Genomic DNA, 25,310 nt, shown 5'->3' on the forward strand with positions numbered 1-25,310 from the left:
AGTTGAACATTGTCTGTTTCTCCTATACGTTTGTCCTTCTTCAGCCATCACCTCACAAGATTGAGAAGCTATTTCTTGAGTGACTACAGCCCATTTCACCCACACTTCCCCATTTTATATATGTGCACTATCACTCGGTTGCAGAGATTTATGGTCACGTGAGTCTCTATCATAATTGAATTTATGTCTGCCTTTCTCTTTCCTTTTCCATGAAGAGGCTGACAAGGATGGAAGCAGGCCTTTTATATTCCTGGGGAGCGGACCCAAGCAAAGACTACTGGCTGAATTGGACCCACCCTCTAGGAATGGCCCACCCACCCCTCAGCTTGCCTGTGACTGGCCAAATTGCAGGCAGGTTTGAATCCACAAATTGGACTGCAAGGTAGGCTTGCCAGCCTCCCCTGCAGCCTCCCCTGGCAGGGCCACCCTCGGGGGGGGGGGGGAGAGCTCAAGGAGTCTTGATTTTTGTGTGTGTCCTGTTAGGATTCTTTTCCTGTGCTTGCAGTCATGGGATTGTTTTTAGCACATGACGGTGTATGTTTTCATTCCACATTGTGGGCAGTGATGGAGACAGAATGTTTGTATTACTGTATTTCCGTGATGCAGGACTTTTTGTCCTGTGTTCTTTCTCTTTGCTGTTTGAAGCTGAAGAGGAAGGAGCTGAGTTGCGGTGCTCCGAGTGTGTATATGTAAATAAACATAGTTTAGCCAAAATGCTGCGCTACTGAGTCTGTCACACTGACTGCCCATACTCTGCTGTTCCTGAAGTGTGCTGATGTCTCTGAGTAGCTGTGATGTTCGGGCTGGAGAAAGACTTTGCGTCTCCCAAACGACCGACTAGGAGAGAGAGAACATGCCAACTGGGCAGGTGTCTCTGTCAGGTTCCTACTCATGTGTAGTATGCTCCTGACAATTGGTTGTGGGCCCAGTATGCTTCCGCTGTACCAGTTCCAGGAGATTCCAACCAGGACAAAAACAGCTCCCGGACCTTTCTGCTGGCACTGAGCCTGCTGTCCTCTGTGGTCCCGATCCTCTGGGCCCATAACCAAATGTCGGATTCCTCCTCGTGTGTAGGACCTCCTGACATGTCCATGTCTAATTTTGCCCCTTTCTAAAAATTGTTTATTGCCGTGTGTTTTTCTTTTTGTAAATCTACCATGAAATAAAATCAGGATTAAATGGTTTTCTCAGGATGGCGGAGGGTGTGTGTGCTGTGTCCTGTTGGTGCGGTGGTGGTGGAAATGCTCTGCAGGAAGGGGGCAAAATGGGGGGGGGGTCAAGGATGGTCAGTTGGTAGGAAGTGAGAAATGTCTCTATTTTCATCTGAGGAATGTTGAAGGGCATGCCATGACTGACAGGGCGTGGGAGGATATTAAAGGAAATCCCTCCCCAGGATCCTCAGCACCAATCTCCCCCCCAATCAGGCAACAATCATCCAAGGTCACTTTTGCCTTCCCCAGGGTTTACTGCAACATCCACCCAGTGTTGTCCTGTCTTTGGCCAGCCCATGTTGCTACAAAAGTTCTATGGACCCCTGAATGTGTATGCACCCAGTTCATCTCGGCTTTTGGTGGAGAAAGGGGTTGGCATGTTAAGGCCAGTTGCAAATGTATTGAAGAGGAGCAGATTATATAATGCAGCAAGAAAAGGTGTGAATTGAAGCACCAGGGAGGAAGGGTGGGAAGTCAACTTATAAAAATTCATTTAAATTTGTATTAATTTTGAAGTTACATTGTTAAAAATAAATAATTGAAACTCAATAAAAATTAATTGGCAAAAAAGGAAAAGAAGAAAAAGGAGCAGATTGAGTAAGAATTAATGTTGTATTTTTGTATTTGTGTTTTTATTATTGGGATCACGTTGGAACAAAGGGTGTAAATCATAGAATCGTAGAGTTGGAAGGGACCCAAGGTGGTGTGGTGTAGTGGTTAAGAGCGGTAGTCTCCTAATCTGGTGAACCGGGTTCGCGTCTCCGCTCCTCCACATGCAGCTGCTGGGTGACCTTGGGCGAGTCACACTTCTTGAAGTCTCTCAGCCTCACTCACCTCACAGAGTGTTTGTTGTGGGGGAGGAAGGGAAAGGAGAATGTCAGCCACTTTGAGACTCCTTAGGGAAGTGATAAAGTGGGGTATCAAATCCAAACTCTTCTTCTTCATCATCTACTCCAACCCCCTGCAATGCAGGAATCTCAGCTAAAGCATCTGTTATGTACTGAGTTGAATAGGATCCAAAATGCAGCAGTCTGATTGGTCCTAGAACAATAGGATCCAAAATGCAGCAGTATGATTGGTCTGCAGGAGCCACCCAATCCAGCTCCAGGTGGATGTGAATCCACAACCTGATTGGCCTACAGGAGAATCCCGGAATTAGCCAATCACGTGCAGCCCATTGTGTAAAAAAATGTATATAAAGCAGATATTGTGGGGGAACTTTGATTCCTCCTCACCACTATGAGCTGAATAAAGAGCATGAAATCCACTCTCGACTCCGAGTATATTTCAGCATCCATGACAGATGGCCATCCAACCTCTGATTAAAAACCTCCAAGGAAGGAGAGTCCACACCCTCCTGAAGGAGACCGTTCCACTGTTGAACAGCTCTTACTCTCAGGAAGTCTCCTTTCATGTTGCTTGAAGCCATTGGTTTGAGTCCTACCCTCCAGAGCAGGAAGCTTGCTCCCTCTTCCATGTGACAACCCTTGAAATATTTGAAGATGGCTATCCTATCTCCTCTCAGTCTCCTCTTTTCCAGGGTAAACATACCCAGCTGCTTCAAGTGCTCCTAGTAAGGCTTAATATCCAGACCCTTGATCATCTTGGTTTCCCTCCTCTCCACACGTTCCAGCCTGTCAACATCCTTCTTAAATTGTGGTGCCCAGAATTGGATACGGTATTCCAAAAAACAAGAACAGATAATAAAAAAGTATTAAACATAGTATGTTCTCTTAGAATAATTTATTATATTATTATTACTAGTTTTCCTACCAGAAACCCACGTTAAAACAATAACATGAGAACCCACCTTTCATTTAACTAGCTTTGGACTATTCTTCTAGAAACCCTGTGCTGAATAATCACTTGACCAAACCCCAAATCTTGCTCATTTCTTGTAGCAATAAAGATTGGAAGCTTTGACCAAATTATTTGTTAAAAGCTCAAGGAACAGAAGACTACAAGGAGAACCAACGCTGACCATCCCAAAATTTTCTGAGCTTGTTAAGTGTCCAGATGACATCATGGACCTCCTAACGGTGCAGCAATAAAACGGCTAGCACATTTGCAAAGCCGTTTGCAAAGGTCCGGTATGGTTTCAAATCGGACGAGGGACCATGTATTGAAATGCCCGCACTGCAGGGAGGTGGGGTGGATCCTGGGATCCCTTCCAACTCTACAATTCTGTGATACTCCTCCCTATCTGATTACCTCCTTGATACTCAGACAAACAATATTGCACTAAGGAACATACATATCGTGGGATTTGGTGCTCAGTTCAAAAATACTTTAAAAGGGAGTTTGGGACAAGACCTCTGAGGAATTTTATAGCAAAAAGCTATTTCTGTTTCAAATAAACAGGTTCAATAAGCAATGGGTGTATATAGCATCTGCTACTTCATTTCCTGGAACATCCTGTGAGCTAAACTGACCTGATAAGAGCTGCACCTCAGATGATGTCTCTCACCCTGGAGTGGTGCCACCCTAGCATCATATGTCTGACATATCCAGGTAAACAACTTTCCTAGGACTAGTGCTTTTTCCCCTTAAAAAAATGTTTAGGGATACTCTCACTGAAATAGTAAAGGTAAAGGGAGCCCTGACCATTAGGTCTAGTTGTGACCGACTCTTCGATTGCAGCGCTCATCTCGCTTTATTGGCCGAGGGAGCCGGCGTACAGCTTCCGGGTCGTGACCAGCATGACTAAGCCGCTTTTGGCGAACCAGAGCAGCACACGGAAAAGCCGTTTACCTTCCCGCCAGAGTGGTACCTATTTATCTACTTGCACTTTGACGTGCTTTCGAACTGCTAGGTTGGCAGGAGCAGGGACTGAGCAACGGGAGCTCACCCCATCGCGGGGATTCGAATTGCCGACCTTCTGATCGGCAAGTCCTAGGCTCTGTGGTTTAACCCACAGCGCCGCCCGCGTCCCACTCTCATTGAAATACTGCCCCTCAATGAGGCCAAACTTAGACTCACAAAATGTTTAGGGGTATGTGTACCCCTGCGTCCCCCCAGAAAAATAAACACTGTCTAGGACCAAACACAGGCTGCCTGATTACCCATTTCATGAAATGCAGACAGGAAGAGGAAGTGGGACCAAAGGATCCTTGCGAACCAGCCAACGCTGTTTCCGCTTCCCCATCTCCAAATCCCTCCATAAGGCTGGGGGGGTTATTGGGAGTGAATTGAAGTGGCGGAATGATGGGCAGGGAAAAGGCTGGGCACTTCCATCCCCCCCCCATTGCTTCTCCGCTTCTGATTGTTCCCTTGTGCAGAGGTTCTTTCCTTTTTTTCAAAGGGAATGGACCAGGAAACTATTTAAACACAAACAATTTGCTGTTGGGCTGTTACTGCGAACCAGAAAGGCAAGAGGAAACATTTTGGTGGGATGCGATTTCCTTTTCTCTCTCGTTATTCTCTCTCTGCCTCTTTTGTCATTTAATACATCTCAAATATTACACGTAAGCTTTATACATAAAGTATATCCCACAAAAATTACCGGTGACATGTTAGACTATGGCAGCAACAGGGAAAACCTAAGGATCAAAAATAGCAATAACAGGAGATCCATGCAACACTGTGTTATATATGTTAGAATTTTGTATAAGAATGTCTAATTGTATGCATTTAAATAGTCTTAGACTAATAAACATTTGTCCCCATTTGACCTTTGCTCCAAGTTTCACGAAATGTTTCTGAACAGCTAATTCTAAAATTGATTCTATAATGGCTTTAGCTTTATCCCACATTCAGGGTGGTCTCACATGTACTGTGACCCTAACATCATGAGCATTATAACTTTCAAAGCAGAGTGATATACTCATTCTCTGTGTATGCTCGTGTATTTAATGTCATACGGCAGAGTTTTGTTTATACTATATTCTGTTCATGATATTTATATCCTGCTTACCAACAGCGTTGTTTTTCATCAACACAGTAGAGTTAACGCAGAGAGTTTTAGTAAAAAACCAATGTCTATTCCTCTTTGTTGCATGCCATGCAATTGTATACACAGTTACTGGAAAGCAAGTCCCACTGGGTCCAGTGAGACCCATTCATAAGTATCTGTGCATAACTGTGTATATTAAAATCCCTGTCTTATACTTGGGGTTTGTCCATATCAGAGTTTACTGCACAAAAACATAGTTTGCATGACATTACCCTCAAACACTGCACATCTTGATGCTCTCCCTCTATAAATTTGAGTTTACCTGATGCAGGAATAATCTGCTAAATTTGGGGAAAACCGGGGGAAATGTGCTCCGCTTGGGACCACAGATTTTGCTTCGCTGTTTCCATGTTGGTGTATCAATGGTAATTTTAGATACTGCACTTTCCAAGCCAACTGCTTCCTTCAGTGTTTTCGTTTCTTTTCTGGCTGTGCTTGTAACTTTCCCCAGTGTGCTCCTGAATGGAGTGTACACTTAAAAAAATATTTTTGATGGTTTTGCTTTAATATATAATGTTAATGAACCACAGAAAACTAATAAATTGTGTTTGCAATTCTGCATCTGAAATAATAGCAATTTAAAAGGCACAGATATGGGTGGCGCTGTGGTGTAAGCCACTGAGCCTTGGGCTTGCCGATTGGAAGGTCGACGGTTTGGATCACCGCGATGGGGTGAGCTCCCATTGTTCGGTCCCAGCTCCTGCCAACCTAGCAGTTTGAAAGCACACCAGTGCATGTAGATAAATAGGTACCGCTCCGGCGGGAAGGTAAATGGCATTTCCATGCACCGCTCTGGTTTCACCAGAAACGGCTTAGTCATGCTGGCCACATGACCCGGAAAAACTGTCGGCGGACAAACGTTTTTTGGCCAGTAATGCGAGATAAGCGCCACAACCCCAGAGTCATTCGCGACTGGACTTAACTGTCAGGGGTCCTTTACCTTTACCTTTTAAAAAGGTCTAAGTCATAAGCTGATTTGCAACAGGTTTAAGGCAGACACAAGAGCACATTTCTTTACAAAATAGATAATTGACTTAATTTACTGCCATGGGATGTGGTGATGACGGCAGCTGATGTAGACAACATTAAACCAGCTTTCACCAAACTGGAGTGCTTCAGATGTTGTTGGACTCCAACTCCCATCAGCCCTGACCATTACCCATGCTAGTTAGGGCTGAAGTGTTTGTAATCCAAAACATCTGAAGGGCACCAAGTTGGGGAAGACTGCTTTTAAGCAAATAGACAAATTCATGGTAGACAGTCCTATCAATATCTATGAGCCATTATACCTAAATGGACTTCTTCTATGGAAGCAGTGTTGGGAACAGACAGGGCTGGGCATCACTCTGCATTGCTTTTGAGAACCTGATAGTATCCGGCTTATGTTGGGAACAGAAAGTGAGGTCAGACACGTACATAGCCTAGTCCTTCAGAGCAGTTCTTATGATGGTATCAATAAAGGTGCCAAGAAAAGGTAGGTTCTTAAAAGGCTTCTACATTTGTCCTTCATGCTCTATAGTAGTAGTAGTAGTAGTAGTAGTAGTAATAATAATAATAATAATAATAATAATAATAATAATAATAATAATTTATTATTTGTACCCCGCCCATCTGGCTGGGTTTCCCCAGCCACTCTGCGTGGCTTCCAACAAAGATGAAAGATACACTAAAATGTCACATATTTAAAACTTCCCTGAACAGGGCTGCCTTCAGATGTCTTCTGAATGTCAGGTAGATGTTTATCGCTTTGACATCTGATGGGAGGGCGTTCCACAGGGCGGGCGCCACTACCAAGAAGGCCCTCTGCCTGGTTCCCTGTAACTTGGCCTCTCGCAGTGAGGGAACCGCCAGAAGGCCTTGGAGCTGGACCTCAGTGTCCGGGCAGAACGATGGGGGAGGAGACGCTCCTTCAGATATACTGGACCGAGGCCGTTTAGGGCTTTAAAGGTCAGCACCAACACTTTGAATTGTGCTCAGAAACGTACTGGGAGCCAATGTAGGTCTTTCAAGACCGGTGTTATATGGTCTCGGCGGCCGCTCCCAGTCACCAGTCTAGCTGCCGCATTCTGGATTAGTTGTAGTTTCCGGGTCACCTTCAAAGGTAGCCCCACGTAGAGCGCATTGCAGTAGTCCAAGCGGGAGATAACCAGAGCATGCACCACTCTGGCGAGACAGTCTGCAGGCAGATAGGGTCTCAGCCTACGTACCAGATAGAGCTGGTAAACAGCTGCCCTGGATACAGATTTGACCTGTGCCTCCATGGACAGCTGTGAGTCCAAAATGACTCCCAGGCTGCGCACCTGGTCCTTCAGGGGTACAGTTACCCCATTCAGGACCAGGGAATCCTCCACACCTGCCCGCCTCCTGTCCCCCAGAAACAGTACTTCTGTCTTGTCAGGATTCAACCTCAATCTGTTAGCCGCCATCCATCCTCCAACCGCTTCCAGACACTCACACAGGACCTTCACCGCCTTCACTGGTTCTGATTTAAAAGAGAGGTAGAGCTGGGTATCATCCGCATACTGATGAACACCCAGCCCAAACCTCCTGATGATCTCTCCCAGTGGCTGCATGTAAATGTTGAAAAGCATGGGGGAGAGGACAGAACCCTGAGGCACCCCACAAGTGAGAGCCCAGGGGTCTGAACACTCATCCCCCACCACCACTTTCTGAACACGGCCCAGGAGGAAGGAGCGGAACCACTGTATGACAGTGCCCCCACCTCCCAGCCCCTCAAGACAGTCCAGAAGGATGTTATGGTCGATGGTATCAAAGGCCGCTGAGAGGTCCAGCAAAACTAGGAAACAGCTCTCACCTTTGTCCCTAGCCCGCCGGAGATCATCGACCAGAGTGACCAAGGCAGTTTCAGTCCCATGATGAGGCCTGAATCCCGACTGGAAGGGATCCAAATGAGTGAGAATATAACAATTATATTCTCAAAATAATGAATGTTTTAATTCCTCCCCGCCCCCAAAAGTGTTCAGTGTCTGAACAAAGCCTACACACATACCATTTTACATGTCAGACCTCTTTCTGTGTGGTTGGGAAGCCTGCTTTTCCATCCAGCTCTGGATAACTATCAACCATGTCTACCTCTCTCATTCCAGAAATGAGAGCCAGGATAGGGGGTGCATTGCTTTGAAGCCCAGTTCAAATTAATCTCCAGCATCACCTGCTCTTGAAAGCACTAGGTGTAAACAGTGCTAACAGTGGATTATATTTTTGTCATTACAGGTGAACAAGCCAATCCTCCTTTGGGTATTGCAACTTGTACTGCATCCTATACCTTGTGTATGTTTACAATAGAGTAAAAGATCTCTTACAGGTATGATCCCTCTTCATTAGATGATCTCTGCATTTGCATTATTACATGTGCTGGAAGAAGTGAAGAAGTGCCTGCTGGTGCCATTCCTGAACTAACATGTTCCACTTGCCCCATATGTTCAGAATGGTGTATGCAAAGGGAAGCCTATGTGTGTATCTTCCATGCAGTTGGGAACTCTGATAATGCAGCGCTCCAAATAGCATGGAGCTAATTCTACCCATGTAGGCTCCCTTCTGCAGACACTTCACCTGATGCATGAAGCTCAAAGACCAGACATAGAGCATCTCACGCAGGGTTAGAGGTATGACTCTACCACCTCCTTAACATGTTCGTGCACCCATGGGGGAGGGCGATTGTCTCTTGATGATAAGCATGCCCAATACTTTTCATTCCCTTCATTTAAATGCAAGCATCATGCTATTCTTTTTGTTCAGAAATGAGACTGTAAGGGCATCATGCGAAATCCTTCTCATTTTTAGATGCGATTAAGAAAAGCCTAAGTAAAGGTAAAGGGACACCTGACCATTAGGTGCAGTCGTGACCGACTCTGGGGTTGCAGCACTCATCTGACTTTATTGGCCGAGGGAGCTGGCGTACAGCTTCCGAGTCATGTGGCCAGCATGACTAAGCCACTTCTGGCGAACCAGAGCAGTGCACAGAAACGCCGTTTACCTTCCCGCTGGAGTGGTACCTATTTATCTACTTGCACTTTGTGCTTTTGAACTGCTAGGCTGGCAGGAGCAGGGACAGAACAATGGGAGCTCATCCCGTCGCGGAGATTCGAACCGCCGACCTTCTGATCGGCAAGTCCTAGCCTCTGTGGTTTAACAGCGCCACCCGCGTACCTAGATGCTTATTGCCATGGTGAAGCTCTCCACATGCCAGAAAGAAATTTGCCCAATCCCAATGATCAGGGACACCCACCCCCCAAAAAAGAAAAATTGCTGGGGGGGACGACGACTGTCCCAACTCTATTATTAAGGGGGGGAAATAATGGTACATGTAGAAATAAATGATATTTTGTAAGTTTATTTAATCCAAACTAAGACAGAACAGGAATCATCTCAGATATTAACCCATTTCATGTTTATAGCACTGAGAGTGAATAGTATTCTCCACTTCAGACACACAAGCCAGGTGACAGGTTTCATCTCCTTCTTTTGTATAGGAAATGAGACTAGGAAGCTGCTATGAGGAACCAAACATTTGTGGCTGAATTCCTCCTTCTTGGTCTCTCTAAGAGCTTGAAGATCCGTCTTTTGTTGTTTGGGCTTTTTTCTGTGACCTACACCATCACTCTGGTGGGCAACTCTATCATACTGATGCTCATCTGGCTGGACCCCCGACTCCACACACCCATGTACTTCTTCCTGAGCCACCTTGCCTTTGTGGACATCTGCTATACATCCAGCACAGTCCCCCAGATGTTGGTGAACCTACAGAGCCCAAGACAAACCATCTCGTTGGTTGGCTGTGCCATTCAGATGCACATTTTTCTGACCCTGGCTATTACTGAGTGCATCCTCCTGGCAGTGATGGCGTATGACAGGTATGTGGCAATATGCCACCCACTGCACTACACGTTCCTCATGAACAAGAGAGTATGCATGAAGCTAGCCGTGGCAACCTGGATGAGTGGCCTTTTATTGCCAGTGGCACACACAGTCCTCACCTGGCGGTTGCCATTCTGTGGTCCCAATCTGATTGATCACTTCTTCTGTGAAATGCCAGCATTGCTGAAGTTGGCATGTGCTGATACCAAGATTGTTGAAAAGGTCACTTCGGTGGGATGCATCTTCACCTTGCTTATCCCCATCTCCTTTATCTTGATGACTTACATCCGCATCCTGGCTTCCATCTTGAAAATCCAATCTGCCCAAGGACAGCACAAAGCATTCTCTACATGTGTCTCTCACATATCAGTGGTGGTGCTTTTCTATGGCAGCGCCATATTTATGTACATGAGGCCAGAGTCTAGTCACTCCGCAGATTTGGACAAAATAGTCTCTCTCTTCTATAGCATATTCACCCCCATGTTCAATCCCATGATATACAGCCTGAGGAACAAAGACATGAAAGGGGCCTTGGTCAAAATTCTGTCACAGCACAAGCTTTGTTGATTGAGAAATTGATTCCAGAGTGGGCTACTTTTTTTAAGTTCATGCTGTTGTATGCTATTGTAACAAATATAAGTTGCTACAAAAGTAGATGTACTTTGCCATAATGTTATTTCTGCTACGGTTGTCAAGCAATTAAAGAAAATCTTGCATCAAGAGGTTTCATTTTATCTCTCTGGACTGCACTGCAACATTAAAAAATAATAATCAAGATTTTAGTGAATTTGTTTAAACCTAGCTAAAAGGGTGGGAAACAAATAATAATAATAATAATAATAATAATAATAATAATAATAATAAAAACATGTCACACCCTGGAAAGACAAAAGTACAAAGATACAGCATAGCTTAAAAGGGATGGTAAAGTATTAACTCATACAAAAATTCCCTTTAGAAATCATAAAGATATATAAAAACAAAAGTATTATCCACCTGTGAGTTCCATCACTATTGGGAATAAAGGTTCTATAAAGTCTTAAATTTGTCAGATGTTAGCATATGCTGTTGACACTGAATGACTGTGCACCTCAATATTCATTTAACAAATAAAATTATGCCATATGGGGGGGGGGGGTTACTCAGTCACTGTTTATTAGATACTTTTAGTTTATGAGAAATCTTTTCAAGGAGGGCAATTTGCCAAAGCCTGCAGTACCAGCAATCCAAATTGTTAAGATCACAGGTCTTCCAGGATTTGGCAATGGAGTCCTGGGCTGTTGTTAAATGATGGGAGTTAAATTATTTGCTTTTCAAATCCTCTTCTACTTCCATATACAGATTCAAAAGAACCAGGTGGAAAAGTGGAGTCACAGTATGTTTAGTTATCAAAGTGATATCAGTGAACAACTTATTCCAAAATTTAGTCACCTCTGAGCAGCCCCACCACATGTGCTTATATGTACCAACTCTGCAATTGACACATCACTTTTATTTTATTTTTACCATACTACACTTTAATTGTCTTAGTAATGCCAGGATGTCTGTGTTATTAGTTTTTGGTTTTGAGAATAGTTAGTGAGACAGTGCACCTTTCACCTCTTTCTGACCTTATCATTTATGCACACCTTCTCCCAATCATAATGTATATGTGCCTGCAACTCAGGACAACACTTTCTGCTGTGACAGATCTGCAGCTCGGGTTTCCGGGATGACTCATCAATTAGCCTAAAGACTGAGATGGAAATATTCAACCTCTCCTGCCACATTTGTCAGAGTGAAACATCCATGTCTAATGCAACCTTCTCTTTGCAAAATCTTTTCAAGCACAACACATACAAATATTACATTTTACGCATATTAAACATATCTTTAACACCCTACCTAAGACCTCATTCTCCTAGAGGGACTTAGAAACACTTTACAGACTTTATTCTCTGTCAGGTAAGCCCACCATTTTTCTCTCTTGGAAGAAATGTAGATTTAAGAGCAAGGGTCATTGCTGGCTTCCAGGATCTCCATGGATGAATGGACTTGCAGAGTGAGCAAACCAGGAGTGTTGGAAGGTTGCCAAGATAACTGTGTGTTTGAGGTGACAGGAAAAGGGAGTCTGGTAGCAAGGGGTTCTGTGATGAAAAAGGAGGAAGAGAGACTAGGATCCATCTTGGGCAGGCTGGCTGAAGGCTGGCCTGAGAGAGATGCCTTTGACTCCAGGGCTTCACTGCTGTGAGGGAAAAGTCCCTCTTGAAATGACCATGCTGTAAGATCTGTACTCCCTCCGTGCAGACCAAATGTGTAAATAGGTGAATAAACCATATTTTTTAAAGCTACGACAGTCTCCACTGTGTCTCAGTTCTCCAGAAGAACACAGACCCTGGGTGAGTGTCTGGAACCCCATGAATTCTTGCCACCGTTTGGCAGAGAGTGCGGGAGGCACCCCACTTTTGTAACAGTATATACAGTAGCTCAGGACTGAACTGTGGTTCTGACGGCAGACTCTTAATCTCAGAGTCGTGAGTTCAAACCCCATGTTGGGCAAATATTCCTGCATTGAGAGGGTTGGGCTAGATGGCCCCCATAGTCCCATGCAATTCTACAATTCTATGATTCTACCTTTCTCCCATGGGATGCGGGTGGCGCTGTGAGTTAAACCACAGAGCCTAGGACTTGCTGATTAGAAGGTCGGCGGTTCGAATCCCCGTGACGGGGTGAGCTCCCGTTGCTCAGTCCCTGCTCCTGCCAACCTAGCAGTTCGAAAGCATGTCAAAGTGCAAGTAGCTAAATAGGTACCGCTCCAGCGGGAAGGTAAACGGCGTTTCCGTGCGCTGCTCTGGTTTGCCAGAAGCGGCTTAGTCATGCTGGCCACATGAACCGGAAGCTGTATGCCGGCTCTCTCGGCCAATAAAGCGAGATGAGCGCCACAACCCCAGAGTCGGTCACGAATGGACCTAATGGTCAGAGGTCCCTTTACCTTTACCTTTACCTTTCTCCCATAGCTCAAAGACTGCTTGATATTCCATTCAAAATCAACCCAGAGGGAAAGAGCAGTAGAGAACGCTAAAGGAATCTATTAGGAAAGGGCTAAGCTCTTCCCATGGGACATAGGTGGCGCTGTGGGTTAAACCACAGAGTCTAGGACTTGCCAATCAGAAGGTGAGCGGTTCGAATCCCCGTGACGGGCTGAGCTCCCGTTGCTCAGTCCCTGCTCCTGCCAACCTAGCAGTTTGAAAGCACACCAGTTCAAGTAGATAAATAGGTACCGCTCCGGTGGGAAGGTAAACGGCGTTTCTGTGCATTGCTCTGATTTGCCAGAACCGGCTTAGTCATGCTGGCCACATGACCCAGAAGCTGTATGCCGGCTCTCTCGGCCAATAAAGCGAGATGAGCGCCGCAACCCCAGAGTCCACGACTGGACCTAATGGTCAGAGGTCCCTTTACCTTTACCTTTTAAGCTGTTCCTACCTACCTAGACTAGACAGCAGAAAATTCATTGAAATATAAAATGTTTCACAAAAGATATATTCTAGCCCCATATTATCTGCAAAAGCTTTCCCTAACTTGTCTTCCAAATGCTTTAGACTACAATTCCCATTCACTCCAGCCAGCATTGCAATGGTCAAGGGAGTTCAAGTTGGAAGCAGTGTATTCATTGAGTTCTTTTTAAGTGGAAATAGAACCTGGATCCTTCTGTACACAAATCATGTCTTCTCCCACTTGAGCTTCGGCACCTCCCCAGATCAACAAAGATTTAAAAGTGGGCAGTGTAACATCTAGTGATGCTTTATTTTTCTGAAGGGAGTAAGAGATTGTGTATGCAGAGGAGACTGAATAATCCTTACATCAATGCTGAAAATCAACAGATGAGTGAGTTTTAACACTGCTTGTTTGCTAAAATGGTGATTTGTTTATTTGCTAAACCATACAGGTCCTGATTTTCAACCAACATGTGATTGTGGCGATCAACTCGAATCACTAACTATAGACTGAATAAGCAGCAATAAAACATTCCAAAACTGGCAACAGATAAGCAAACTCTATGTGCTAAAGACACATAGCTATTATATAACAATAGCCAGTGCTTTTTTTTAATCTAAAAAAAATGTTTCGGGGTACTCTCATTTTCCCCCTACTCATATTGAAATACTGCCCCTCAATGAGGCCAAACTTAGATTCACAAAATGTTTAGGGGTATGTGCACCCCCGTGTCCCCCCAGAAAAAGCACTGACAATAGCTATATTAACAGAGCATGATCAAAATGTATTTTCATGTATATATGCTAGGTTGCAAGCATATAGTCACTTCCCTGTTTAAGAGGAACTTCCTTGAACTTAGTGCGACTTACTTTTGAGTATAGAATTGAACAGTAACTCTTCTGAAAGATGTAATATTTTATCTAAAAGATGCATGCCAGATATTTGTTCTCTCTCTTTTTACCAAATATTCCCCCCCACCCGCACACATTAATCATTGATAGAAAGTAGAAATAACCTATAAAACAGTGGTTCCCATATGCTCTCCCTTCCACGGACCATTTGAAAGTTGCTGAGGATCTTGATGATTTTGTTTTCTGCCGGTTGAAGCAGTTGCAATGAGACCAGTGCTAGATGCTGCATGCTATTTAATTGTATTATTTCTTACATTGTATTCTATTGTATTACCATCTGAATTCATGGACTTTTATATAATTCAAATGGTTCTTCACAGACCACTTGAATGAAGCTTGCAGACCACAGTATGGGAACTTCTGCTATGAAGAACATCTCTGGACCAAATCCTTCCCAATGTCCATAACTCTGATTAGGAGACAGCATCCAAAAGGAGACAAAAGCGGAAGCAATATGGAATGGTAATGCTATTTGTACTTCAACGCTTTCTCCAAAGGGCATATTTCATTAACATATTACTGCAGATCAGTGTCTTGAGTCTCTAGTCCACTGTATTAGAGTGTTCAGAGTTGAATAGATATCACAATAGCACCCACAACTAAGGATACAGAGAAGGGCTAAACAGTACAAACTTCAGTAATAAATTCTCTATCTATACAGAAAGAGCAGTGGTTCTCAAGTAGTTCAAATTTGCAGCCATTGCTACTAAACCTACAGATTAATTTATGCATGGTGTCAGAGAAGAAAGTGCTGCTTCACCTCCCTCTTAAAAAGGTCATCCAATTAAACTGAAATACAGGAGAATCAGAAGAAGAAAAGCTATGGATTTAGTGATGTCCCTGGAAACCTAATTGGGAATCAAGATCTACTGAAGTGTGAATGCTGTGAGTCCACTGTCTTATGTCCAGTGTGTAAATAAAACAATATTTCCTAAAGTTAGCACAGTTCCCACTTACCTTCATTCTAAGGAAACTGAACTCTGGGTAAGTACTGGAACCCCCAGAGACTAGAGACTGGGGTATGCACAACAATAGAATTATTATTGCCGTTGTTGTTGTTTCTTCTTCTTCTTCTTCTTCTTCTTCTTCTTCTTCTTCTTCTTCTTCTTCTTCTTCTTCTTCTTAACATGAATGAAGATTCTGGAGAGAAGGGGAGTGATAAATATGAATGGGTGATTAATAGCTCGCCCTAGAGGTTGGGGTTCTAGCCTAGACTTCTCCCTGACATGCAAGTTTTATTTGTGTGGGAATTTATTTACTAATAAATAAATAAATAAATAAATAAATACTATAGAGGAGCATTCAGTTATGCAAGCCCTCACCTGCTGTCTAAAATGCTACAGCTCAAACACAAGTTTACCAGCTCACTGAGAATGCATCAGATACATACAGGGGAGGATTAGGGGTGTGCTATGGGTCCCATCCTAGCAAGTGGGGGCTGTGGGAGGAGTGGAAGGGTAAGGTAACTCCATCAAGGTTTGAAAGCTAGAAGAGCAAATGGAATGGAAGGGGACACCAGTGTCTCAGAAATCATGATTTGTGTGTGTGTTGCCCTCCAAACATTTTAACAAAGTGTTTATTTAGGAGGCATGTGAAATGGATTTTAGTTGTAAGCCACACTTCTAGTGCATACTTAATATATTATTATTATTTTCCTTACCCATACATTCTTAATAGGTTTATTTTCTTCTGCTTCAGGGGTAAGGAAGTTTCTGTTGATTATAAAGGCATCTTCTCCCTTCTTGAGACCATTTATCCCAGTAAATGACGGTGGTGAGATATTCAGCTGCTTCTAGGTGGGTGGATTTCTGATATTTTGGTGGGGCAGTGGTGGTGGTGGGAGGGTTTGGTTTAATTTAGATGAGGAGACAAAAGTGGGGTTTCCTTGTCATTTTTAAATGTGATTAAGAAAAGCCTACCCAGATGCTTATTGTCATGGTGAGACTCTCCACAGAAAGAAATTTGCCCAATCCCAATGATCAGGGACACCCACCCCCCAAAAAAGAAAAATTGCTGGGGGGGGGACGACTGTCCCAACTCTATTATTAAGGGGGGGAAATAATGGTACATGTAGAAATAAATGATATTTTGTAAGTTTATTTAATCCAAACTAAGACAGAACAGGAATCATCTCAGATATTAACCCATTTCATGTTTATAGCACTGAGAGTGAGTAGTATTCTCCACTTCAGACACACAAGCCAGGTGACAGGTTTCATCTCTTTCTTTTGTATAGGAAATGAGACTAGGAAGCTGCTATGAGGAACCAAACATTTGTGGCTGAATTCCTCCTTCTTGGTCTCTCTAAGAGCCTGAAGAGCCGTCTTTTGTTGTTTGGGCTTTTTTCTGTGACCTACACCATCACTCTGGTGGGCAACTCAATGATACTGATGCTCATCTGGCTGGACCCCCGACTCCACACGCCCATGTACTTCTTCCTGAGCCACCTTGCCTTTGTGGACATCTGCTATACATCCAGCACAGTCCCCCAGATGTTGGTGAACCTCCAGAGCCCAAGACAAACCATCTCATTGGCTGGTTGTGCTATACAGATGTATGTCTTCCTGGTCTTGGCCACGACTGAGTGCATCCTCCTGGCAGTGATGGCGTATGATAGGTATGTGGCAATATGCCACCCACTGCACTACACGTTCCTCATGAACAAGAGAGTATGCATGAAGCTAGCCGTGGCAACCTGGATGAGTGGCCTTTTATTGCCAGTGGCACACACAGTCCTCACCTGGCGGTTGCCATTCTGTGGTCCCAATCTGATTGATCACTTCTTCTGTGAAATGCCAGCATTGCTGAAGTTGGCATGTGCTGATACCAAGATTGTTGAAAAGGTCACTTCGGTGGGATGCATCTTCACCTTGCTTATCCCCATCTCCTTTATCTTGATGACTTACACCCGCATCCTGGCTTCCATCTTGAAAATCCAATCTGCCCAAGGACAGCACAAAGCATTCTCTACATGTGTCTCTCACATATCAGTGGTGGTGCTTTTCTATGGCAGCGCCATATTTATGTACATGAGACTAGAGTCCAGCCACTCCCCTGGTCAGGACAAAATGATCTCTCTGTTTTATAGCATTGTCATTCCATTGTTTAATCCAATTATATACAGTCTGAAGAACAGAGATGTGAAAGTGGCTTTGATTAAAATTCTCCGAAGGTGCAGAGGACCTTGTTGATCCTCAGGCAAACATGAGATGCAAACCTAGTGCAAGTAGGAACCTATTTATCTACTTGTATGCCAGTGCAAGTAGATAAATAGGTACCGCTGTGGCGGGAAGGTAAACGGCGTTTCCATGCACTCTGGTTTCCGTCAGGTGTTCTGTTGTGCCAGAAGCAGTTTAGTCATGACTCAGAAAGCTGTCTATGGACAAAGGCTGGCTCCCCCGGCCTGAAAGAGAGATGAGCACCGCAACCCCATAGTCGCCACTGACTGGACTTACCAGGTCAGGGTCCCTGATCATTTTTAAACCTTATAGTAATAGTCTAGCAGGTCCACTGTGGTTGACTCTTTCTGGCAGTGTCTCTGCAAGGTTTCAGGCAAGGACTCTGCTATCTGTGATACTTTTGTTGTGGGTTTTGGCGTTTGTTTTATTGGTGATGATTGGAATTGAACCTGAGACCTTCCAAGGCCTTTTAAAAAAATGAGAGAAAAAATGTAGAACCTCTGATCAAAGTGCTGATTGTGGCTGATGGTACCACATAAAAAGGCAATTTACAGTCATTTTCTTCTCTTCTCTTCTCTTCTCTTTTCTTTATTTCTTATTTCTTTGCTTTCTTACCTGTCCTTCCCCACAAAGTCCAAAGCAGGTTACGATATACAGTCCACAGGCATAAGCCTATTGTTTGTTTGCATTCTGAGTTTTCACATCAGAGGTTCTTGTTTAAGTAACGTTTTGTGTCTTAAAGCTGTAAAAGAAGGCTTTTTTCTTTTCTTTTTTTACAATGCTTTGCTGCCTACATAAAATGATACAGTAACAACAACACACAAAAAATCCGGTACAGATCATTACACAGAATATGGCTCAGGTGATTTTCATAAAACATACATTTTAAATCTATTATCTGAGTCAGTAACCAGTGATCAGGGCTTGGTAAATCCCATTGTGACAGAAGGTGATAAATAATTACAGTCAATGACACCATGCAAATTGCAATATGGACCTTGGCATATACAGACAACATGATGCATGGCTGTGTCATTTGTAAGAGAAAGCTATTAAGATTTGCATCTCTCTTCCCCCCACCCAACCTCTCTTTTTGGAGGACAACCTATTATAAACCCACAGATTCCCTCTCAGGCAGATATTAGAAAACTAGTCTAATACCCTTATACCCCCCAAATTACACTACACCCGCCATACTATTTCTCTGATCATTTTTGGAACTGTGCACATTGACTTTCCTAGAGGAAATGGACTGAGCATAGTTGGGAACAACTGCAGCTGGCTTCGCACAAGGAAACTGTTTAATAGCTGAGGTTCCCAAATTTTGATCACAATCATAATTCAGAATCAGTTTGGGGAATTGCAGGCATAGCTATGTATCCTCAGGGCCAGCCCAGGACATTTTTGCATCTGAGGTGAACCACAACATGTGTCAGCATCGTCCTTGCCCCCCACACCATGCAAGCTGACTAGGACCTTTACCCCTTTTGTACACCAAGCACTCAACAGCCCCCAGTCAGCATGGCCAATGATCAGGGGTGACGTGACACCAAAGAGTCAATGTTGCGTAGTGGCTGGAGTGATGGGCCTGGAAGACCAGGGCTAAAATACTCACTCAGCCGTGAAGCTCATTGGGTGACCTTGGGATAATCTCTCTCTCTCTCTCTCTGCCTAAACCTACCTCACAGGAATGTTGTGGGAATTAAATGATAAGGGGTAGAAGATATGGACACCACCTTGAGCTCATGGGATTAACAGGTAGAGTATAAAGGCAATAGATAAATATGGATCCGAGTTGAGGAGGCACCAAAGGCAAAAATGAAGCAGCAGGTGGGTGGGGGGAGAAGGAAGGCAAACAAGCGAGTGAATGGGGGGCAAGGAAGGAGGAGGCGATGGGCAGGCAGAAGACCAAAAGGCTGCCCTGCAGATTATTTGCATGGTGGGGGTGCTGTCATTAGTAACAGAATCCTTCTGAGATTTGCATTTCTTTCTGCACCATGATTTCATCATTTTAAAAGCCCAAGTCTCCAGAGTTTCCACTGCTGGACATCCAAAAGAAACCAGGAGAATTACACTCTGATACTTCTTCCACTCAGGCATTTTTGGCAGAAAATAACAACAATGGGCATAACTACTCCATTTGGTATCTTTTTCCAGACCTTTTTTGCAATTGAGTCCGCTGTTGCCTTTTTAGCAAATGGATTTATCCTAGTTGTGAAAGGACACCAATGGCTCCAAAACTGGAAGATGGCCCCTTGCGACTTCCTCTTGACCAGTTTGAGCACCTCCAGAATTGTGTTGCAGCTGAGCATGATGATAAATAATATTCTGTACAACAGGCTTCCAGAGAACTATACAGGTACTTTTACACAGGAGATTGGCACATTTTTCTGGTTATTTTTCAGCAATGTTAGCCTCTGGTGTGCCACATGGCTCAACATTTTCTACTGTGTGAAGGTCACCAACTTCCCCCATCACCTGTTCCTCTGGCTGAAACTAAGGATTAATGTACTTGCACCCAGACTGCTCGGAATTGTGATAATAGCTCTGATGCTCTTCTCTGTTCATCCAACCATTCTTTATTTTGAAAACAAGAAGGCCTGCAATCTCTCAGGAACTCTGGCATGGAATGCCAGTCTCAACAAGGTTTGCCACGACCCATACTTCGTTTTTAGAGCTCTACAAATATGCTTTTTATGCATGAGTTTCATCCTCAGTGTAGCGGCATCCATGGTTTTACTCATCTCCCTTTGGAGGCACAGAAGGAATCTCAGAAAGAGTGGCTCTGTCATTAAGGACCTCAGCACTCAGGTCTATCTCAACATCATGAAGTCTTTGTTGTTCTCTCTGCTCATTGACATTACGTATTTTGCTGCTGTAATCATTCCTACAACAAAATTGTACTGGTATGGCACAAATGTCCAATTAGCTTCTGATATTGTGCTGTCTGCAGTCCCTTCAGCACATACCATGATCCTAATATTGTCCAATCCCAAACTGAAAGAAATCTTAATGCACATTCTACACATCAGAGGGCAAAGGGCAACCTAAAGAGAAGAGGGCTGTGGACATGCATCCCTTGCATCCAAGAAGACAAGATTTTTCTCCCTCCCTCCCTATATAAAACTTGCCTCAGATGTACTGTCTGCTGTATTTCATAATACAATAACATGAAAATGGAATCTAAGTAAAAAGAAAAACAGAAAAATAAAGAAAAGAAAATGCAGAGTTCTCTCAAAAGTAGATCTTAACCCTTGTCTTAAACAGAGTGAAATGCCAGCATTGCTGAAGTTGGCCTGTGCCGATACCAAGGTAGTTGAAAAGGTCACTTCGGTGGGATGCATTTTCACTTTGCTTATCCCCATCTCCTTTATCTTGATGACTTACATCCACGTCCTGGCTTCTCAGGATCTGAGAAATTCAACCTGCCAAGGACAGCACAAAACATTCTCTACTTGTGTCTCTCATGTATCAGTGGTGGTGATTTTCTATGGTAGCGCCATATTAATGTACATGAGACCTGAGTTGAGCCACTCCCCTGGTCAGGACAAAGCGATCTCTCTGTTTTATAACATTGTCATTCGCTTGTTTAATCCAATTATATAGAGTCTGAAGAATAGAGATGTGAAAGAGGCCTTGATTAAAATTTTCCAAAGGTGCAGAAGACGTTGTTGATCCTCAGGCAAACATGAGATGCTACATTCTACTAATAGTCCAGCAGGTCTACCGTGGTTGACTCTTTCTGGCAGTGTCTCTGCAAGGTTTGAGGCAAAGGCTCTGCTATCTGTGAAGCTTGAGTTGTGGGTTTTTGTTTGTTTTTTACTGGTGATGATAGGGATTGAACCTGAGATCTTCCAAGTACAAAGCCAAGTAGAGAGCCAGTGTGGTGTAGTGGTTAAGAGCGGTAGTCTCGTAATCTGGGGAACCGGGTTCGCGTCTCCGCTCCTCCACATGCAGCTGCTGGGTGACCTTGGGCCAGTCACACTTCTTTGAAGTCTCTCAGCCCCACTCACCTCACAGAGTGTTTGTTGTGGGGGAGGAAGGGAAAGGAGAATGTTAGCCGCTTTGAGACTCCTTCGGGTAGTGATAAAGCGGGATATCAAATCCAAACTCTTCTTCTTCTTCTTCTTCATTCTCTGCCACTGAAATATGACCCTGTTATAGGTTTATGGATTTGGTAATGGTAAAGGTAATCAGGCCAATGGAGCTGGTGTTTGTCTGCAGAAAGCTTTTTCTGGGTCATGTGACCAGCATCACTAAACTGCTTCTGGTGCACGGAACACCATGATGAGTGCCAGAGCACACGGAAACACCACTTACTTTCCCACCGCAGTGGTACCTATTTATCTACTCACACTGGTATGCTTCCGAACTGCTAGGTTGGCAGCAGTTGGGACAGAGCAAGCGGAGCTCACCCCGTCATGCAGATTCAAACTGCCGACCTTATGGTCAACAAGTCCAAGAGGCTCAGTGGTTTAGACGACAGTGCTACCTACGTCCCTTTAAGTTTATGGGTTAAATGAAGTTTTGGGGCATCCAGGCTAATTTCCTTGGAGGTGATAGCTTGACTCATGTGTGTATTTAAGTCAGACCCAATGTGTATCTAAGCCATGTGCTGGACCTTGTTAATCCTTTATTTAACCAAGTGTAAAAGCTCATTAAGTTAGATAATTTTCATTTGATGTGTTAGTCTGGGGTAGAGCCATGTAAGCTACACAAAGAATAATAAAAAAATCCCATTTGCAAATGAGTGTGTTTAATAATAATAATAATAATAATAATAATAATAATAATAATACCCCGCCCATCTGACTGGGTTGCCCCAACCACTCTGGGAGGCTTTCAACATATACCCTCAATGAAGGGTTTTGTGTAAAAGACAACTCCAGTGTTTTAGTGTGTTAGGAAAGGTTAGAGTTTAGAATGGAAGTTAGCAATTAAGTAATAGAGTAGGAAGCAATGTGGGCGATAAGCAGAGAGAGAAATTAAGTGACAAGCAGAGTGCAGGAGGCAGAAGGTCTGGTTCCTTCCTAGGGTCTGGCTGAAATCAATGTTGTGCTCCTGGAGGAGGTAAGACACTCCTGGATTGTAATGCTGTGTATATATGTGTAAATAAACCATATATCATAAAGACACCACAGTCTCCGCTGTGCCTCATTCGAAAAGGAAACACAGACCTTGGGTTAAAGTGAACCTGGTACTTGGTTGAATGAATGAACGAAACTTTATTTGTGTCAGCCTTAGTCAGAAGTGGCAGGAGGAACTCACAGCCCACCGCTGAGCATCATTTCTCACTGGGGACTGAGGCTACCAGTCAAAGAATTTCTAGGAGAGAACTAATGCTATGTGTGCCAATAACTGCTAAAACTCCAGTGTTTTAGTGTGTTAGGAAAGGTTAGAGCTTAGAATGGAAGTTAGGAATTAAGTAATAGAGTTAGGAAGCAACGTGGGCGAGAAGCAGAGAGAGAAATTAAGTGACAAGCAGAGTGCAAGAGGCAGTGTAGCCTTATTAGACTTTACCGATTGGTGGGCTCTGCGTTGCTCCCGGACGGGAGGAAGGAAGTCAAATGACACCGAGGGTTGGTTCAGAGAAAGAGTTCTTCATTTCTGCTCTCTGGAGCAGCAGAAAGGCACTTGTGTGGTCAGTCCACAGCAAGTCCAAAGAAATGAGAGATTTCATGCAGTATATATATCCTCCAGGCACCCTCTCCCCCTTCCCCAGGAATCTAACCACGTCAGCTTATACACGCAGGTTGACATCACAGATGTTCCTGCTCCGGTACTCTTAACCATAAAAGGGTTTTCCTTCCTGTAATCCTGACCATAAAAGATTATTCCTCTTCCTATATTCTTATCTTGGAACAAGAGGTCACCAACTCCAAGAACATACTCTGGCGCTGTTCCCAGACTAGGTCTGTGCCTCAGAGTGTGGTCAGGACGTAAGATAAGACCTACACATGTCATCCCTGTTCCACTTTGGAATGGACAAGGCCATCCGTCATTACCAGCCTTCATGGACTGATAAGGGAGAGAGCTTTGAGCACTTGTTTATACAGCTGGGTTTTGGCTCAAGAGCTCAAGTTAAAGCATTTTAGAAATGCTCCCTTGGAAAAGGAAAAAAAGGTGGATTTGGGGTCCCGTTTCAAACTGACTGCACAGAAACCCATTCCTTCATTCCCTCCTCTTCTTTTGGACAGCCTTACAGCTCGTTCCAAGGCACTGGCCGGTATTCTCATGTCAGTGCTATAATCTGGGGCCGAATCATTCGTGACATCTTTTACGCATCATATTTTGCAGGCATTGCATTAAGCAGGGTATACGGGAGCAGAAAAGAAGCAAGATTAGCAAGGGGCCTATTAACATCATTAAAAGTCCTCTAAGCCACCCAAGGTTCGGAAGCCACTCAGTCAACCAAGACATGTCCCATCCGTTCCAGGTTGGGACAACAACATGGGCTACTTTTTCTATTTCTGCTGCCAGGTGTCGAATAGCTTCACCATGGTCAGAGATGTTAAAGCAGCAGGCTCCTCCCATCAAATGTAATGTGGCACAAAATCCGGCGGAACCCAAAATCGGGGCCGTAACTGAGGACTAATTCCAAGGCACAGGGAGGAGGGGTATTCCTCCCAAAGCATCTGTAGGTCCCAGAGTGCAGACCGTGCAATTGGTTCGGTTTGCAGAATAGGCTACCATTTCTGCCATTTGCAGCCATTTATTGTACGTGTTGCGGACACCCCATTCTCTCATTAGCCGCTGGGTTACCTTAAGTGGTGTGCCCCAAAACCTCCAACAACAACTGCTCTTGCTCTAGAGAGTCTGCAGAGCGCACCTGTCCCGGTCGCAGTAAAAACCGGAAGTCGAAGTCCCAGTTTCCAGTGGGAACAGACACTCTGCCAGGAGCTCAGAGTGATTTGTACCACATGCCACAGGGTAAGTTTCCTTGGCCTGGAGTAGGGGAAGCAAAAGGTTCCTTGGAGGCTTGCGAATATTCACTTTGAATGTTCATAAAGCCTTAACTATTTCAGGGTGTAGAAACAACCTTGATTTTAAAAGGGGGGGGGGGAGAATGTAGAACCTCTGATCCAAGTGCTGACTGTGGTTGATGGAACCACATAAGAAGACAATTCACAGTCATATTTTTTGTTTTTTGTTTTTTGTTTATTTTATTTCTTACTTCTTATCTTTCTTACCTATTCTTCACCACAAAGTCCCAAAGTAGGTTACGATATACAGTCCACAGGCATAAGTCTATTGTTTGTTTGCCTTCTGTGTCTTCACATCAAAGGTTCTTGTTTAAGTGAGGTGTTGTGTCTTAAAGCTGTAGAAGAGGGCTCACCCAAAACTGATAGAGAATGGTTGCTCATTGAAGTCTCGGTACGTGAACATCATGACACCTGGTTCTCTCATTAGTAACTGAATCCTACTGAGATTTGCATTTTTTCCACATCATGATTTTATCATTTTAAAAAGCCCAAGTCTCCAGAGTTTCCACTGCTGGACATCCGAAAGAAACCAGGAGAATTACACATTGATACTTCTTCCATTCAGGCTTTTTTTGTGGAGAGTAACAACAATGGGCATAACTACTACATTTGCTATCATTTTCCGGACCTTTTTAGTAATTGAGTCTGCTGTTGCCTTTTTAGGAAATGGATTTATCATAGTTGTGAATGGGCACCGATGGCTCCAAAACAGGAAGATGGCC

General features: G+C 44.0%; 2 protein-coding genes across 3 annotated transcripts; both read left to right on the forward strand.

Annotated features, from left to right (window-relative positions):
- The first annotated feature begins 1,264 nt into the window (after window positions 1-1,264).
- LOC128405077 (olfactory receptor 2A5-like) lies at window positions 1,265-10,638 on the forward strand. 2 transcript variants are annotated; one of them, XM_053371266.1, is made up of 2 exons: window positions 1,265-1,275; window positions 9,684-10,638. In XM_053371266.1, the coding sequence occupies exons 1-2, from the start codon at window positions 1,265-1,267 to the stop codon at window positions 10,606-10,608; spliced, it is 936 nt and encodes a 311-aa protein (XP_053227241.1). In that variant the 3' UTR covers window positions 10,609-10,638. The 2 variants fall into 2 exon arrangements, with proteins under 2 accessions (XP_053227241.1, XP_053227242.1); XM_053371267.1 differs by lacking the exon at window positions 1,265-1,275 and adding an exon at window positions 3,472-3,487 and having other exon boundaries at window positions 9,674-10,638.
- A 6,046-nt stretch (window positions 10,639-16,684) lies between these two features.
- On the forward strand, window positions 16,685-17,617 carry LOC128405325 (olfactory receptor 2A5-like). The gene has a single exon (XM_053371851.1). The coding sequence runs from the start codon at window positions 16,685-16,687 to the stop codon at window positions 17,615-17,617; it is 933 nt and encodes a 310-aa protein (XP_053227826.1).
- The last annotated feature ends 7,693 nt before the right edge of the window (window positions 17,618-25,310 follow it).

This window comes from Podarcis raffonei, chromosome 17, assembly GCF_027172205.1.
Source record: "Podarcis raffonei isolate rPodRaf1 chromosome 17, rPodRaf1.pri, whole genome shotgun sequence".
NCBI lineage: Eukaryota > Metazoa > Chordata > Lepidosauria > Squamata > Lacertidae > Podarcis > Podarcis raffonei.